General features: G+C 41.9%; 1 protein-coding gene across 2 annotated transcripts in view; it reads left to right on the top strand.

Annotated features, from left to right (window-relative positions):
- Window positions 1–19,746, top strand: part of LOC109918202 (MOB kinase activator 2-like) — a 49,886-nt gene that overhangs the window by 24,686 nt on the left and 5,454 nt on the right. The window contains exons 1-4 of one of the 2 annotated variants that reach the window (XM_020518100.2): window positions 5,399–5,604; window positions 14,821–14,984; window positions 17,847–17,940; window positions 19,381–19,505. In XM_020518100.2, coding sequence (XP_020373689.1) covers window positions 5,561–5,604; window positions 14,821–14,984; window positions 17,847–17,940; window positions 19,381–19,505 — 427 coding nt within the window. In that variant the 5' untranslated portion in view covers window positions 5,399–5,560. Of the gene's footprint in view, window positions 1–5,398; window positions 5,605–14,820; window positions 14,985–17,846; window positions 17,941–19,380; window positions 19,506–19,746 lie in introns of those variants that run through there. The other variant, XM_020518102.2, reaches the window with a different exon arrangement.

The raw sequence follows: 19,746 nt of genomic DNA, 5'->3' as shown, positions 1-19,746 counted from the left end.
CCCACCCACAGCCTCCAACCTCATCGTTCCCCAACCCCACACCGCCCACTTCTATCTCCTTCCCAAAATCCACAAACCTGACTGCCCTGGTCGACCCGTTGTCTCCGCCTGCTCCTGCCCCACCGAACTTATCTTCACCTATCTCGACTCCATTTTCTCCCTCTTGGTCCAGGAACTCCCTACCTACGTCCGTGACTCCACCCACGCCCTCCACCTCCTCCAGAACTTCCAATTCCCCGGTCTCCAACACCTCATCTTTACCATGGACGTCCAGTCCCTATACACCTGCATTCCCCATACAGATGGCCTAAAGGCCCTCCGCTTCTTCCTGTCCCGCAGGCCCGACCAGTCCCCCTCCACTTACACCCTCATCCGCTTAGCCGAACTCGTCCTCACCCTCAACAACTTCTCTTTCAATTCCTCCCACTTCCTACAGACAAAGGGGGTGGCCATGGATACCCGCATGGGCCCAAGCTATGCCTGCCTCTTTGTAGGTTACGTGGAACAATCCCTCTTCCATAACTACACTGGCCCTAAACCCCACCTCTTCCTTCGTTACATTGATGACTGTATCGGTGCCGCCTCGTGCTCCCAGGAGGAGCTCGAACAGTTCATCCACTTCACCAACACCTTCCACCCCAACCTTAAGTTCACCTGGACCATCTCTAATACCTCTCTCTCCTTCCTGGACCTCTCTGTCTCCATCTCGGGCAACCACCTAGAAACCAATATCCATTTCAAGCCCACCGACTCCCACAGCTACCTAGAATACACCTCCTCCCACCCACCTTCCTGAAAAAATGCCATCCCCTATTCCCAATTCCTTCGCCTCTGCCACATCTGCTCCCAGGATGAGGCATTCCACTCTCGTACATCTCAGATGTCCTCGTTTTTCAAGGACTGCAACTTCTCCCCCTCAGTGGTCGAGAATGCCCTCGACCGTGTCTCCCGCATTTCCGGCAACTCATCCCTCACACCCCCTCCCCACAATAATAACCAAAAAAGAATCCCCCTCGTCCTCACGTACCACCCCACCAACCTCCGGATCCAACGCATCATCCTTCGACACTTCCGCCATCTGCAATCCGACCCCACCACCAAAGACATCCCCCCCACCGCCCCTTATCTGCTTTCCGGAGGGACCACTCCATGACTCCCTTGTCCGCTCCACACTCCCCTCCAGCCCCACCACACCTGGCACTTTTCCCTGCAACCGCAGGAAGTGCTACACCTGTCCCTACGTCTTCCCCCTCACCCCCATCCCAGGCCCCAAGAAGACTTTTCACATCAAGCAGATGTTCACCTGCACATCTGCTAATGTGGTATACTGCATCTGCTGTTCCCGTTGTGGCCTCCTCTACATCGGGGAAACCAAGCGGAGGCTTGGGGCCGCTTTGCAGAACACCTACGCTCGGTTCGCACTAAACAACTGCACCTCCCAGTCGCGAAACATTTCAACTCCCCCTCCCATTCCTCAGACGACATGTCCATCCTGGGCCTCCTGCAGTGCCACAACAATGCCACCAGAAGGTTGCAGGAACAGCAACTCGTATTCCGCTTGGGAACCCTGCAGCCCAATGGTATCAATGTGGATTTCACAAGCTTCAAAATCTCCCCTCCCCCTACCGCATCCCAAAACCAGTCCAGCTCGTCCCCGCCTCCCTAACCTGTCCTTCCTCCCACCTATCCCCTACTCCCACCTCAAGCCCCACCCCCATCTCCTACCTACTAACCTCATCCCGCCCCCTTGACCTGTCCGTCCTCCCTGGACTGACCTATCTCCTCCCTACCTCCCCACCTACACTGACCTTTACTGGCCCCATCCCCGCCTCTCTGACCTGTCTCCTCTCCACCTATCTTCTCCTCTATCCATCTTCTATCCGCCTCCCCCTCTCTCCCTATTTATTTCAGAACCCCCTTCCCCTCCCCCACTTCTGAAGAAGGGTCTAGGCCCGAAACGTCAGCCTTCCTGCTCCTATGATGCTGTTTGGCCTGCTGTGTTCATCCAGCTCTACGCCTTGTTGTCCCACAGCAATGTGGTTGACTCTTAACTGCCCTCTGGGCAATTAGGGATGGGCAATAAATGCTGCCTAGCCAGCAACACCCTCATCCCGTGAATGAATAAAGAAGATGTTGCTGTCTGTAATCTCACTATCTTGACTTTAGATTTTTATTTCAACTATCTAGCCAGAGCCAATCTGTACTTTAAATTTACTGAATTTAATCCATGTGATTTATAAGACGTGCGCCTGCCCCCATACCTCCTCCCTCACCCCCATCCCAGGCCCCAAGAAGACTTTCCACATCAAGCAGATGTTCACCTGCACATCTGCCAATGTGGTATACTGCATCCGCTGTACCCGGTGTGGCTTCCTCTACATCGGGGAAACCAAGCGGAGGCTCGGGGACCGCTTTGCAGAACACCTACGCTCGGTTCGCAATAAACAACTGCACCTCCCAGTCGCGAACCATTTCAACTCCCCCTCCCATTCCTCAGACGACATGTCCATCCTGGGCCTCCTGCAGTGCCACAACGATGCCACCCGAAGGTTGCAGGAACAGCAACTCATATTCCGCTTGGGAACCCTGCAGCCCAATGGTATCAATGTGGATTTCACAAGTTTCAAAATCTCCCCTCCCCCCACCGCATCCCAAAACCAGTCCAGCTCGTCCCTGCCTCCCTAACCTGTTCTTCCTCCCACCTATCCCCTCCTCCCACCTCAAGCCGCACCTCCATCTCCTACCGACCAACCTCATCCCGCCCCCTTGACCTGTCCGTCCTCCCTGGACTGACCTATCCCCTTCCTAACTCCCTACCTACACTCACCTTTCCTGGCCCCATCCCCGCCTCTTCGACCTGTTTGTTTCCTCTCCACCTATCCTCTCCTCTATCCATCTTCTATCCGCCTCCCACTCTCTCCCTATTTATTTCAGAACCCCCTTCCCCTCCCCCTTTTCTGATGAAGGGTCTAGGCCCGAAACGTCAGCCTCTCTGCTCCTATGATGCTGCTTGGCCTGCTGTGTTCATCCAGCCCTGCACCTTGTTGTCTCGGATTCTCCAGCATCTGCAGTTCCTACTATCTCTGATTTATAAGACGTGCCTACTACAATCGTGACGCACTTGCCTATGTGGGCACCATTCTTCATCACATCATCTTTTGTCACTTGGTCTTTCTGCCTTCCAAAAAACAACACGACTCATCATCACTCGGAAATGTGGCTAAATATTAGCCTTGCTTATTTCCACATTTTGCATTACGTTTCTCTGCTATAGGTTTTGTTTTGGCTCTTTCTCACATCTATCTTTTTCTAGTAGACAAAGCCAGATTTAGAGACTTATCCATCATGTCCAATGCCTGACCAACAAATCAGCTCTCTTTTCAGCTTCCTGTGAGTAAATAGTTTTGATTGTACCATTTCCAGATCCCTCCAGTTTCTCCTCCTTTCATTCAGTATCCAATCTAATTGTCAACGTTGACAATTTATACTTCATTTGCGAATCCCAAAACTATATGTAAAACACTTCTTGTGCTCTCTGTTCAAAATTTGTACAGTCTGCCTCTAACAGAATGTTTATTTTTAAAGACTATCAAACTGCTCCATAATTCAAAGTTTTTAAATCTTTCTTATTGTTTATATTTCATAATAGGTAGAAATGCAAGTGAAGTTGTGTTGTGCTTCTGTAAAGCCTCTGTATCCGAGTGGAGTCCAATAGTGCACATTTGCTTTAGCTAGGGGCTTGTTAAGTTTTTTGCGTGGGCTGATTATTACCTTTTGGCCTTTATGTCTTGTCCCTCGTGTGACGAGCTCTAGAATTCCATTAGCTTTTAATAGCCTTTTCTGCTTTTACCGTCCTATAAACCTGAATCCCAAATATCCCTCTGCTCTTCCACATCACCAAGCTGAATTATTGCTCTTTTAACTAAATGCCTCATCTCTCTTTCACAGACATTGAAATCCAGATGCCTGTTTCTATAGCCCTTTGCCATCTTAAACAATATTCCTCCTGCTTCCTCTGATCCCGTGACGAATGAGCGTTATGATGAACAGAACACTTTTTTTGCCTGTTCGGAATCAGTCATGATGCTGCAACTAAGAATGGAGTGAATGACTAAAATAATAGCTGCGTGTTTAATCTATTTGAGCTGGAGTTACTCACTTGACCAGAGAGCTACAATTAGAGACCAGAGACCTCCGTAGGGTTACTTTGAGCAATGTTTCAAACCGTACAGTGAAGTTTTGAATTCAATAATGTCGTAATGAAAATATATTTTTCATTTGTTTGTGGATATTTGCAAATCTTGCCTCTCGAACTAATATTTCTTCGCCTTGCCTCACTGAGGGATAGTGAATGGAATGAATGACCAACTTGACGCACACATATATCCCCTGCAGATATCTGAAAAAATGAGTTGAAGGTGATACTTGCATATGAAATGATTTACACAAAAAGTGTCTTACTATTCCACCCAGCCTGGCCCACTTGACAGTGATGCCTAGTGCACCATAATAAAGACCCCCTCCGTCCCTTTTAGACCATCACAATTATCTTGGAAAACTAGGTGAAAAAATATAAAAAGCTCAGGCCAGTTGGGAGGGATAGGGCGGGAGTAAAAACTGAGAATTCCCCCAACCCCTTAAGCAGTCAAAGGCTGAATATGTCAGAAGCTCTACTCCCTGACAATCGTGACCCAGGGAATTTACTCAACAAGTTCCATTTTTTTTGGAGGGACTCTCTTATGACTCGTAAATGTACGGATTGGGCGCTTCAAAGCGGAGGAAATATCTTGGAAGTATAGTAAAGACTTCTTGATGATTCATGCTAGATCATTATTTGGGCAACGTAAATCGGTTTGAAAATCTGTTTTAAAATATGTTTTATGTCTTATTACTAGTTTTTTTTTAAAAGTCAGAGCATTTTAGCATGTTATTTTTGCACAGCCGTGGTGCGCATATTTGAAAACCCAGTAGTGCAATCGTAAACTCTGTCTCCAAACTAGTTTGAGTTTATGTAGTATGCAGGATTTCTGGGATGAACTTTTTTTGTTGTTTTTATGCAGAGCTGACGAATTAATAACAGCGTATACTGCAATATTAAAATGTATTGGTTTAAGTGCAATTTTTGTTCTAATTATGCGTTGGAACGAATATATCAGCTATGCCAGGGACAGCGCTATATTTTTGCAGTCAGTGGGAGAAATGATTCTGAGCCACAATTAATAGTATTATATTGATTCGCACTCTTTATACAGAATCCCTAAGGAGACCAGGATGACTCCTTTGTGTTGGTTTCAATTTACAGACGATCCCTAAGGCCTTTGCTTTGTGTTGTCGTGGCAGCAGCGACAGCCTGCCTTCCGATTGGCTCGCTCTGGAGTCAGTCCTATAAGCACATCAATGCAGTCAAACTAGTTTGCAGAGTGGTTTGAGTTTATTGTGTTACAGAGGGGGACACTTTGCACATGCTGTTTATAGTACGGGTGTTTTTTCTGTTTGTGTCAATTCCCTCCAATCTGGCGGTTGAGTGAAAAAGAACTGGGGGGCCCTGGAGCAGTGCAAGATGGTCCTACAGGCTGTAGGGAAGGCACTGGGCTACAGGAAAAGGTAAGAAAATGAAATGGAAACGAAAGAATTGTTCTAGGGAATGTGCAGCTAACGTGAGAAGAGAATGGCATAAGAGTATAGTGTTGCGAACTTTATGTCGGTCCCCAGATCCTTGGGGATTCAAATTTCTACACCCATCTCCCCTCAACACACCCCTCCCAACCACGCCTTAATATTTAGGTATTATAGTCTCCAACTGAATTTTAAATCATTATCTGTTTCCTTTTGTTTCAGATTTTTTAACTATTGCAGCAAAAGAGAGGCAAAATGAAGGGACTAGACAAAGTCAGTTTCTGCTCATCGAAACAACGTGCTGAGTTAAATTTGTTGAAAATACTGCTTGGTAAATTGTGTATTGACGGAAAGGGGGATTTGGTTGTGTTTGCTAGTATATTTGGAAACGGTTACCTATCAGAATAGCTCAAACAACTAGACCATATCCTTTGAGAATGCTGTATGCGCTCCCCGATGCAGTCATGCTGACATCAGGGCACAGAGCACTATGTCATAGAGAAATTCATAGTATTCTTTAGCCATCCGAATAGTTTGTTTTTATTAATCAAAATTCAAATGGGAGAAGTTCACTGAGGAATAGCAAATATGTACGGGCTGTTATATCAGATGAAAACTGAATAGTCGTCTTGTACGCACTTTCTTAAAATTATGCGAGTGGTGGGTACTTGGCAAATACTGAAGGATGAATCATCAGTAGTAAAGAAGACAGACTGTTTTAAATAAAAAGTTCAGCTTTCCAACCTATTTTGATTATTTATGACATCATTTAGTGACTGGATTTGTAGCTACTTGACACTGAGTTAATCTTGTTTTCACTTCACTGGTTGTCTCCAGTCTTCCGAAACAGAAATTATTGCAAGATTAGAGATCCCATGAGCACTGACGCGTCTTCACTTACGAGTAGCTGGTGTAGTTGTGCTTTTAAGCCGGTCAGGGCATTGCAACTGAGCTTTGACCAGTCCTAGTGCTCAATTACTAGACTTTTAAGGACCAGGATAGAAGCTTTTTGCCAGATTACTTGTTCCTAATCCAGAGTTGCTGAGGCCAGTTGTTGAATCCACGCTGCTAGCCTGTTTTGAGATTAACCGGTGATAGAACCGGGCTCTTTCTTTGTTTGTATGGCTCAGGTGTATTGTTTTTGCTGAGTTATCAGGACATCTGGCGCTATCTGAAACGTGTGAAATAGTTTTTATGGGAAACTTGTATACTGTTTCATGTTGTACAGAGTACTACTTCCCTTCTTTTGCTAGGCTCCATTGTATGCTGTGGGATATTCGATATTAGTTTGGAAGCTGCAGAAAGTTGTACAGAGTTTGTGTTGCCATAGAATGCTATTCTTTGTTTTGTTGCTGTGTTCAACAGCCTGAATCTTTAGTAAAATTACGGTTTATGGATGATGAGCAACTTTAGCGTATTTGTTAGCAAGTAGCTATATTAAGATTTTCTTAAACAATATTGAAAGAACTTTAAAAATGCACCTCTGTGTAAGAAGTGACCATGTCATATAGCTGAAAGTAATTTGATATTTTAATGCAACATATCAGTTTAAAACTGGATTATTATTATTCTGCAAAACCTTTTTCTCACATCGAATAACTGCATTAACTGACCAAATAAGTTTGTACATACGAAATGGGAAATAAGGTGCTCTCTTTTTTTTGTGGATCATTCCTGTCTACCACCTTATGTTATTTGTGAATCTCTTTGCTCTTCAGAACTGATCCCACAGTCTCAATGTTATCTACTGCAGCAGCTTTCCCTGGTAACTTATTCAATAATGTTGTTATCCATTGGGTTAAAAGTTCTATGTGATTTCCTTTCTTATTATCCTGTTGTGTTGTCTGATGTTTGTGTTCTTCACTATTACCTGCTGGGATCAATTTCCCAATCATCTGTTAGTCTAAAGCAGCTCAGAAAACCCAGACTTTGTTCATCCTAAAATGGTAATGATAATGGTAAAGAAAAATTGATAATGCCAGTTTGAATACTTGCTCAGTTCAGTACTTTGCAAAATTGTGGGATTTTGATTTGAGGTTGTGATAATTTCACCAGCTTTGTAACATAGACAAATCCCCTCAAGTATGTTATTTTAGTATAATATATTTCATGTAGGCTGTTAGCCTAAAGGACATGGATTATATAAAACAGAATATTCGCTTTCTATTTTAAATCATATAGTACAATACTAACTTTATTTAAAATTTGAGCAACCTGTCTGCTATGACATCTATCAGAGGCAAAGAACACACTTCTGAAACGGCAGATAAAACCACCCACCATTCCCAAATTGTGCCCCGGTGTTACTAAACCTATTTAACTTGTAGGAAAAATGCAATACACAATCTGTAATGTACTGCTTCTATGGTATTACCTTCTTAAATTGCCCCCAACATCCTTAATCACCAGGATGTCACCCTAGTTGTTATATAGCTCAAAGTACTGTCCCCACCCACTGCCCACATTTAGATTGACAATTTATAATTGGTTCCTTTTTCTACAGTTTGAGGGCATTTATGAAGATTATACATACCCACCGACTGTTATGCTTTAATGAAATCCTAGTGACAACAAGCTTTAATTTACCTATATTTAACTTACAAAAGAATATGTACCTATTCTTTCCAAATATTTTTGAGAAACTACTCCAGCTAGTTTGTCAGCTTCCCTCCTCCAAAGTATTGTCTCATTACACTTTCTATCTATTCCAAACTTTTACATCATTTTCTCCAAATAATTGGAAATTTAGAAGGTATAGACTCTTGGAAATAGAAGCAAACCTGTGTTGTACCCATTTCTTTATCTTTCTTCTTGTTTTGTGCTTAAGTATCTCTGTTGCAATAGGACAGCCTGTACCCAATCTGCGTAGGCTTGATTGACCATATTTAAGAATGAGATTGACAAATTTTAGGGTTCTTAGGAAATCGTGGGGATATGACAGGAATGTGGAGTTACTTAGAAAATCAGTCATGATCGTATTGAATGGTGGAGCAGTCTTGAGGGGTGATAAAACTTGTCCCTTCACTTATTTCCTTTGTCCTTGATCCTTGTGATCACCCACAGCCTCAACTACTGTCTTGCCAATGTCCCTTTTAGAACATCTCCAAATAGCTGCATGTAAGTCAGATGGGCTAAAATGGACTTTTCCCTTTCAGTGAGCTAATATCTTGTCCTGAGCATGTAGCTGAGAGTTGAGGACCAATCCCTGGTGATACCAGCCCATTTTCAATCCAAGAACAAAATCTACAACTTGGGATCTTTTAGGCTATGTGGCCGTTATTCATGGTTTTACCTGGCAGCAAATATCACAAACTACTAGATATATGGGAGGGAGCTGGGGGGTGGCATCACCTGCCCAAAATATCACACGATCAGTGCAGAGTTGCCAAACAGTGATCAGAAATACCTACTGTAATCAATTTCTCTGTTTCTTAGACCAGTGTTACTAAAATTATTTGTAATATTGTTACAGCCCCCACTGAGTTAACTGTTCCCTGTAGGTTCAGCTACTTGTTGAGCTGTTTGTTCAACCAGTAATTTCTGATGACATAATGCAGGAAACTAGTTGTGAGCTGGTGACCATATCTATTATCCTTGATGCAAATATTGATCTTCAGACTGGGTTCAGTTTGCATACAGTGCCATCCTCATTTGGTGAAGACCACATTCATAATTGTGTCTCAATGCTTTTAAGTAGTTGGGAGAGAAATAGCTTTGTGTAATCTTGAATTACTGAGGTAAACACCTACAGGATTCCACGAAGGATAGAACTTAGAATTGAGACTGTCATACAATCGTTCATCTAGTTCAGTTGATCCACTTCCTCGTGGTAGGGATACAAACTGGCTACCTCAACATTCTGAGTTAGAAGAAAAATCTGCTAAGGTTCTTTCTCCTCATTACTATCTAGGAAGTCCTTTTTTTATTAATCATTCATGGGATGTGGGCATCTCTGGCTGGGCTGCCAATTATCACATGTTCTTGGTTGATCTGGCTGGACTGGTGTCTATTGCTTGTTCTTGGTTGACCTTGAGAAGGTGATGTTGAGCTGCCTTCTTGAACCATTGCAGTCCATGTGGCATAGGCACAATGCTGTTGGGCAGTAAGCTCCATGGATTTGGAATCATTGACATTGAAGAAACTGCAGTATATTTCAAGTCAAGATGATGAGTGGCTTGGAGGGGAACTTGCAGATGGTGGTGTTCCCATATATCTGCTGCTACTGTCTGTCTAGATAGTAATGGCAGTGGGCTTGGAAGGTACAAAGAGACTTGGTGAATTTCTGCAGTGCATCTTGTAGATGGTACACACTGCTGCTGTTGGGTGTCAGTAGTGGAGTAGTGAATGGTTGTGGATGTGGTGGCAATCAACAGGCTGCTTTGTCCTGGATTGTGTCAAGCTTCTTGATTGTTGTTTAGAGCTGCACCCATCCAGTCAAGTGGGGAGTATTCCATTACACTCCTGACTTGTGCTTTGTAGATGGCAGACAGGCTTTGGGGAGTCAGGAAGTGTTACTCGTTATAGAATTCTTAACTTCTGGCCTGCTGTTCTAGCCACGGTACCCACATCCTGTTCAATTCTGATTAGCAGTAACCCCCAGGATGTTGTTAGTACACATTTCAGTGATAACAAGACAAAAGTCTTAGCGTGAGGCCCCATCCTTTGCTGACCCTCAGTTAACTAGTTTGCTGGTTCATGCTGTTTTCATGGCTTCCAAAACCTTTGCCTGCTATGATCCCATTTTAATGTTTCAAGGTTGATGTGACCTCGGTGTGAAAGTTGGTTTAGGGGAATGTAGGGAGCAGCAGGAAAGGAGAGTTGTTAATCAAGGGTGGAGGGGTTTTGAGCAGGAGGGTGTTCAAATGTCGACCGGGTGCAGCCATACAGAAAGGAAATAGGATTGCAAACGTTTTGCGGGTTTTGTTGCTGGAAGCAATCAGACCTCAAGTTCATCTCAAATTCACCTCACAAAATAATAGTGCAATTGCATTTAAAGGGCCTTTGAAGCTGATCCCTGTACTGTCGGAACTGAATCTCCACTCCACAACCACCATTGCTATCACTGCATTCATGTCCCCAGTTGTTCATTCTGTGACCCATTGAGGGTTGTGACCTGTTCATATATGAGTGGCCACTCAGTTAGAAACAATAGAACCTTATTCTATTGCTTAAAGAGAGGAGGAAAGTCAAAGACAATTAATTTTAAAAATTCTCTTGTCTACATCACCACATTTTAACAATCTGTTGAAGGGTTTATTGCAATACCTGTAGAACACTGCCTTACAGTTGCAAAATTCAGTGACAAATGGTTTTAAATATGAACTTGTAAAAACATAAAAGGATTAATTCCTTCTAATAAAACCACCAAATTCCCTCAAGGTCCAGACTTTTGTAAGGCGCAAAAGACGCATTCTCCACCACTTCACATGATTCCTACAAAATTCCCTAACCCTGTAGCAGTCGATATATCCTTTGGCTGAGGTGTATTTGGCCCAGGTGCTGTCTGGTAACTGACAGTAAGCAAGCAGAGGAGTATACAAAAGAGAAGCTGAGAGTCAAACAGTAATGATTAATCGTGGAATGCAACAAGCCTGAACTGGTATGGCTGCAAAAGCCCTGGGGAAATCTGCACACTAATGTTAGTGGGCTTCAACCAATCTGCTCAAGCTACCAGTCATTTTCATATTTATTCACTTCTGCTTGTTCTTGCATGCATTGTTTTCCCTTTTTTTCTTTTTCTTTTGACCTTTTAACAACTTGCCTTTTTTCTTTTTTTCTCTTTTTAACCTCTGAATCGATTTAGCATTCTGTTCTCAAAATGTATGTTTTTTTTGTTGCAGTTACACCAGTGTGTTTCTGAAGATGACAGTATAGGAAATGGCAATAACTGACAATTAAACCTATTCGTCATTTGGGAGTTGAAACAAAATAGAAATATAGAAACATTGTCAAACCTAGTCATCAAATTTCAATTGCTGCTGTGAGTCAAGAAGTCTACTAAAATGAATATCTTTTAAAAATTGATGACATGCTATACAGAGCTAATCACTGTGCTGTAATATCTGCATTTTGCTCAGCCCTGGGAATTTGCTGCTCCCTGTTCCAAGGAAACAGGATACCCACTTCATCAAATTCAACTCCAGTCTCATGCATTTTCCCATCCATACTTCAGTTCTGACTCCTGTGGTTCCTGACTCGGTGTTACATTTCTCACCTGGCTGCTCAGTTCCCTTCACTCCAGTTGCTGGAGAAACAACCCATGTGGTGTTGCTCACAGGGAGTCTGGATTTCAATCATTAGCATTGCAGCTGAATGGCAGTTGGAGTGAATGGAACTGAGCAGCCAGGTGAGAAATGTAACACTGAATCGGGAACCACAGGGTTCTGTCAAAATGGTGAATAAAAATAGGTTGTACAGCAAGCTCAAGAGCCAGAATTGCCTACTCCTCCTGTTTCTTACCTCTTGAGAGAAACCTCTGAGGAAAAAAATGCCTCCATATGTTGTAAATGAATGTCCCCTTTATTTTTAAATGGTGAACACGCCCTCTGGTTCTGGATTCTCCCTTTAATAGGAAACATCCTCTCCACATCTACTCAATAAAGACCCCTCAGGATCTTATATGTTTCAATCAAATGATTGGCACCGCACTCACTCCTTCCACCACTGACGCTCAGTAGCAGCAGTGTGTACTACCTATGAGATGCACTGCAGAAATTCACCCAAAGATCCTTATATAGCACCTGCAAAACCCATAGCCACTACTGTCTAGAAGGGCAAGGGCAGCAGACATGTGGGACATCCATTACTTCCAAGTTTCCCCTTCAAGCCACTCACCATTCAGACTTAGAAATATATTGTTGTTCCTTTATAGTCACTGGGTCAAAGTCCTGGAGTTCCCTCCCTAAAGGTACTGTGAGTGTACCTACAGCACATCGCCTACAGTGGTTCAAGAAGGTAGCTCATCACCACCTTCTCAAGGGCAGCTAAGGCTGGGCAATAAATGCTGGCCCAACCAGTGATGCCCACATCTCACAAGTGAATGTTCTTACATACTTAGTTCTAAATGGTGACTTTCTTCGTATTACTTTAATTTCCCTGGGTTTCATTCTATTAGGTTTTTCTCTGTCACAGGATCAGATTGGGATGAAAGCAGGTCTTATAAACTGCAAGTCCTGTATATTAATTGTACAAGCAATTCTGTTAGATTTTTAAATTTTATATTCTAGTGTGTTTGCCACCTGACACCCCCACCACCTGTCAACATCTATCTTTCCTCACAGCTCCACAATGTATTGATGGCTATTAACCTCAATAAGGGCATTTGTGGCTGCACTCTGGAGGAACCTCTTCATCCAGGGCAGCTGAGAGCTGATACAGGGAAAGAATAATACGAATGATATAACTTTGTGTGATTTTAGTATGATATATTCTGGAGGTACTGACAAATCAAGTTGGTACTCTTTAAGGTGAAAAGTTTTTTTCCAGAGATTTCGTTGTTTTGCTGTTCTCCTTGCTAAATGTTTTGTTAATTTTTGTAACTGCTTTAGTATATATTTATTGATTATCTTCCTTCCTGATTTTGGATGTGCTTCGTTGCTGTTTTATGAAGATTGCATTTGGCCCTTTTAGCTGGAAATATTGCAGAGCGTTGCACTTGTGACATTGTGGCATTTTCAGGTGTGCTGAACAAGTGTTCCAAACGAGACACAGTAGATTTTAATTTGATAAAATATCGTAACCTTTGCTTTTGGGGCTCTTGTGATGCAGTTGTAGTGTCCCCACCCCAGGACTGAAGGCCCAGGTTCAAGTCCCACCTGCACCTGCATCTCTGAACAAGTTGATTAGAGAAATCAACGTTTGCTTTTGAAGAACTCTTGTGGCACAGGGATAGCAGCCCTAGCTCTGAGCTAGGAAGCCTGGGTTCAAATCCCACCTGCTCCAATAGGCGTGTAATAACATCTCTAAGTACTTAACCTTTGCTTTTGATTTCCTTCTTCCTGACCCCACCACAATCTCATGAATGAGAAGCGATTTCCTAAATGGCAGTGTGGAAAAGACTCTTGCTCATGGTGCTGTAATGAACTTGTGCAGTAAAATGAGCAGAAAAGCCAGCCCATTTTTCTTTAAATACATTTTTTGTGCTAGTGCATGTGGGAATCCAATGCATAGCACCATAGAAAATTGAGATTTGGCTTCAAATTCTGAGCTCTTAATTAAAACCGCATTGTTTTCAGATGATCCTTTTATTTGTAATATTCTGTGTGTAAAAAAAAATAAATTTCACAATTGTTAGAATTTGATATTTTCTACTTCCTTGTTTTTTTTTGGAGTTTGAATGTATGACGCATGTCTGATATGGGTCATTAAGGATGCATGGAATTTTGCTTCTATTGGGTAATCTTTTCCCATCAGGACTGCACTATTGTGAAGGAGAGTTGAGTGAGGAGGTTCCTATCATGCTAGAGGGAATTGTAATAATCATAAGGAGAAACAGCTACGACAGGGATTTGGACACCAGCAAAATTTGAAGGTTTAAGAAGATAGAATGAAGTGAATGTTTATGCAATATCATAGTTGGCTTTAAATTGTAAGAAATTGGAAAGACATTTGAGTCAGTTCAATTTTAACAAATTGGAATAAAACAAGATGGAAAGACAGATCTCGATTTCAACATGGTAACAATGCAGAAGGGGAGATAGAGAAACTATTTTATGATGCTTCATTGTATAGTTTGAGGAGGAAAATGGGAATATAGTCAGAGGATAGAAATAAAATGTTTTGGTGAGGAAAGGAAGGGGAGGAAATGTTGGGGTGGTGGAGAAGGGGATAGTGGTTGAGGAGAGACTCCATGTATTTTTCTTGTATCCTGTTTGAGCCAAAGATGTTAAAATGGTAATGGGAACAGTGCTTCCAAGGTCTGACATGACAGTACTAGGTATAATTAGGAAATGGATTGGATCCTTGTTGGATGCAATACTTGCCTAACCAGCAAGCTCTCAAACTACTCCTGGTGGTTGTGTATGTGCACTGTCTATGTACTTATGTATTGTTTACTGTATTAAACTGACTGAATTTGTGAATAGTGGTAGATTAGAAAACAGAACATTGCCAACTTGTACCTGCGATTTAATAAACCGTGTTTTATACTTCAATACATGTAACCTTTTTCTGATTTTATTTATATGTTACCTTTATCTCCCTCAGAAAGACTGCAAAATCAAAGCCAGATGAAAAGCTGCCATCGACTGAAGAGAAGAAGTTGTATCTCGAGGCAGAATACACCTCCGCCCGGGTGTCTGATGCAGATTTGCCCATGCTTGTGAGCTTGCCCAGAGAAATTGACCAGAATGAATGGTTGGCCAATAACAGTGAGTAAATTTCACTATAATGCAGAGGTTCACAACAAGAGAATGGTATGTGCATTGGAGCTTCAGAGGCAGTTTGATAGGTGTGGAATTTATTCTCCTCTGGTTTTCCCTGGTGACTTACAGACAAAAAAAAACTGTAGATGCCAGAATCCAAGGTAGACAAACAGGAGGCTGGAAGAACACAGCAAGCCAGGCAGCATCTGGAGGAAAGGAGCAGTCAATGTTTTTGGGTATTACCCTTCTTCAGGACTGGAGCACATAACATTGAGATCTCCAATTTCAAATAACCTTTCCACCCATTCCCCTTCTCCCTACCCAGCCCCACCTCTTCCCTTCCATTCCACCTTCTGACTCTCCCTTTCAACCACCAACCAGATTCATTCCTCCCATTGACCAACTAGGTTGTACCTACTACCAATGTCCACCTATCACCTCCATTCCGCCTCCACCCCTCCCCTCCTCTCTTTTTTTATCTGCAGCTCCTCCTACCCCCACATCCAGTCCTGAAGAAAGGTAATACCTGAAACGTTAACTGATCCTTTTCTCCAGATGCTGACTGGTTTGCTGTGTTCTTCCAGCCTCCTGTTTGTTTTCCTTGGTGACTTCCTAGGCTTGTTCAATCAAAGGGTGGCAGTTTGCTGAGGAGATAGAGAAGTAGGGGTAAAATTGTGTGAGATAGTCATCTTGTAATGCTCTTAAATGTGTCACAGCAACTTTTCAAGAAAGTCATCTGCAAATTTCTGAAAAAAATTCACTTGGTTTGTCTCTTTTCTTCAGGAAGTGGTGCTTTGTAAGGAGAGCTCCATAAGAGGAAAGTTAAATATGTATAGATAAAATGTTGCTTTCAGTACAAGCTAAAACTCTCATTTTGAGATATATTTATAGAATAAGCTGTGTGAAATAATAACTGTATTTGGTAAATTACAGGGCAATGGACAAGAATCTTACAGGGAGACAATGAAACTGAAATCATCTATTGATACTTTTACAGTAGAAGTCTGAGCTTTCTCACAAATTTCCAAAATGTCCAAAGTATTTTCCACTTAGTCACTTTGTTGTCTGGGTAAATGCGGAAATGTTGTGCATTGCTTTTAATGGTGTGAACAAGCAGGCAAGATATGGTGCTTCCTCAGCAACAGCCTGCAGACTGACACTCAATCTGGGTTCTGCCTGATCCTGGACTGAACATGGACAGAGGAACTTAATTCTAGAAGTGAAATGAAAGTGACTGTCCTTTTATATCAGAGCAGCATTTGACAGAGTATGACATCAAGTAGCCCAAACACAACAGTAATCAATGGGAATCAGCGATAATGCTCTGTTGTTTGAAATCATTTCTAACACAATGGAAAATGGTTGTTTTTTTTTGGGTCATGGTCCCAGGACATTATTGCAGAATATCCTCAGGGTTAGTGTTCTAACTTTGACCTTGACATGGGTGTAACCAGCTGTAGTCAAATTGTGACACCTAAAGGACTTCTAACCCATGTTATACTCCACAAAAGTAGACCTCTGTATGCTGTTTGTGATATGTACAAATTATTATCGGTGTTAAACACTAATAACTTCCCAGCAGGTTGTTCTTCTATACATCATCTTGTAGCTCACTTTTCTCGTTGTCACAATTATAAAATGAAACACAATAAATGAAATGTTCAAAAAAATCAAGAAAGAAATGCTACTAACATGCATCACATCTGCTGGTGTCTTAGAAATATTGTAAGTTAATGTTCCAGAAGTACAGCCTGCAACCATTTCTGATGGGAGATCATTATGAAACAAATCTGTCTTGTTTGTTTCATGTGGTGACTGACTTGCTGTGAGTTCACAGGTGTTTGTATCCTCCTTTCACTTTCTCTTTGTTTTCTTTTTCACAAGCAATGTCTTTACTTTCACATATATGGCTCTCACGCACTTGTGGTGAGCAGGGCACTGACTTAATGTGACTGAATGAGGCAATTCTTGTTTTTATTAATCTGATGATAGGGATATTTTGGACAATGCGTTCCACTGTCATACGTGTATTGTGGATGAACCACAGCCTTGACTGAGTCACTGGAGGGCTCAGTAAGAGAATAACTGGTTTTTCTGTTGTGAAATCTGTTCAAGTAATGCATTCTTTCCTCAATGATGGTACACTAATCAAGAACTGAACTGGAAACTCTCTGCTCCTTCCTTCAGGCAGAGAAGCCATTAAAGTGGAGTATTGATTTTCCATTCTATTGTTTTGTACCATCATGAACACTCCCATTAAAGACTTGTTGTGCTTCATTCTTGACTGCAACATAATAATTCAAATTAATCTCCAATAGATTCTGTGGACTGAATCCACGGAGTTGTCAGTATCCATTGTAAATCTTCCTGCAGACCCGGAGCACCTTCAGATAGCCCGGAAAATTATTAATGGTACAACAATCGACCTTGTGCTCCTTGGACGGCTTACTGGGTTATAAATACTTTACACGGTGTGGCACTGAGGCAATCCGACCAGGAGATGCCAAGATCTGATTCTCCGGCTTTGTAAAGTTAGTTGATGTCAGCCTGGCTGATGGTAAAGATTGATTTCAGCACCTGTTGTTTTAGGAAGAAGAACTGTGCTGGACTTCAAAAGAGGGTAATATCCAGGCTGGCTGTGATTTCCTATTGGGTTGAAATGTTCACTGACACTCTAGAATCACGTGTAAGATGCAGTACTAAGGGGTGTACATGCCCATGAGCCATATTCCTAAAAGAAAATGGGGGTGGGGAGTGCACCGTCATTGAGAGGAAGAAGGTAAAGCAAGAATTTTGTTACTACAGAAATTAATTTTAAGATGTAACGTTGTCTCACATATATGTGCCTAATTATTTTTGTTTTGATAGCAATGACATTCTTCAATCACATAAATCTGCAGTACAGTGCTATCTCTGAATTCTGCACAGCAGAAAGCTGTCCTGTGATGAATGCGTGTAATGTGTAAGTATTTGCTAGTGTTTTATGCTATCTATTTTGATGTACTTAAGTTTATTTTATATAGAACAACTCCCTACAAGAACTTGATTTGCTAATGTGTCATCTTTAAGAAACATACAACAGTTAAAATCACAGATGAGTCTATTCATCACCCAGCTCTACAGAGTACACAGAGAAGAAATGTGACAGTCAGATCCATTTCCACATAAAGAATGAGAGAATTAAAGGGAAAAATCAATCGATAAGGTTTAGTTTACCCAACTCATTTCACATAAAGCTCACAGAGAGGAGGGAGATCCCAGAGGTGAAAAGATTATGCTTGGAGAACAGCACTCAGTTTGTGAGATTTTATTGTCGAGTTTGGTGGTGGCATCACAGAGTTGGATTCGAGTATATAGTGAAAGAACCTCAGCCAAGACGGGAATTGAACACATGCATCACAAACCAGCTGTCCAGTCAATTGAAATAGCCTTGACTGACCTCAAGAATTAAATAGTCCTGCAAGCATAACAAATTTATTCTGTTAATCCAAATGGGAATAAGGCCAATGCAGCACCTTTTCATCTGTCTAGTCATTAATGATGTACAATTAAATTCTGTGCGGAAAGAATTGGAAATTCTCATTTCCCCCAAATATTTGTGGATGCTGGGTTATTAGAAATGTTTCAAGAGTACAGTTGGCAGTTCTTTACTAGCTAGGGGTATCAAAAGATTTAGACCGAATGCAGCTAAATGTAGTCAAGGTACAGATGAGCTCTGATTTGATCAAGTGGATGGATTGTACAATCAAGAACAGGAGTAGGCCTCTCGGCACTTCAAGCCTACCCTACCATTCAGTAAGTTCATGGTTGATCTGATTTTGACCTTAACGCTACATTCTTGCATATCCCTGATAATCTTTCATCTCCTCGGTAATTGAGAATCAGTCGACCTCCATCTTAAAAATGTTTAAAAATTTGGCATCCACTGCCTTTTGAGGAAGAGAATTGCAAAGACTCACAACCGTCTGAGGGAAAAAATGTTTCCTCACTATCTCAAATGGGCAATCCTTTATTTTTGACCCCAGTTTAAATCCTTCATTCTAGATTCTCCCACAAGAGGATGTATCCTTTTGACATCCAACCAGTCAAATCCCCTCAGGATTCTTGTATGTTTCAATTAAATCACCTCTGGCTCTTCTAAAGGCTAGAAGATATGGGTCTGCCTGTCTAACTTTTCCTTATAAGGCAATCTGCTCATTCCATGTATTGGAACAGGCTCCAGGGACTGAATGGGCTACTCTCCTGTGTTCCTAAATATGCTGGGATTGGATAGGATAGAGTTTGTTTCAATGGCCTTTATTGTTGAGTAGATTGCAGATCGTCAGAGATCTTGGCCACACAGATATGTTGTAAGATTCCATGTTGCTTATCCTGTCTCCTATAATCTGTTTGATTGTTGCAGTCAATACTTTTGGATAGATGAACGAGGGAAGAAAATAAAGTGTACTGCACCACAGTACGTTGACCTAGTGATGACGCACATCCAAAAACTATTGACTGATGAGGAAATTTTCCCTACCAAGTATGGTGAGTTTTTCAAATGTATTTAAGAAATGTTTGGCGTGTGTGACAAGATATCTGCCTGTTGCAAACAAGTCTGCTTACACAAACCTACAATCTTTGTAAACGAATTGGTGCAAATTTGACTTTTACTCTCTGACTTTCATTCCCAAAATGATTACTTGGCAAATGAATACTATAACAATCTGTCTGAACCTAGACATACATGGTGTATTAGTGACCTTTGTAATGATTAACCTCAGTTACT

Source organism: Rhincodon typus, chromosome 37, assembly GCF_021869965.1.
Source record: "Rhincodon typus isolate 14 chromosome 37, sRhiTyp1.1, whole genome shotgun sequence".
Taxonomy (NCBI): domain Eukaryota; kingdom Metazoa; phylum Chordata; class Chondrichthyes; order Orectolobiformes; family Rhincodontidae; genus Rhincodon; species Rhincodon typus.
The sequence above is the reverse complement of the archived record's forward strand: the minus strand, read 5'-3'. Positions and strand labels throughout refer to the sequence as shown.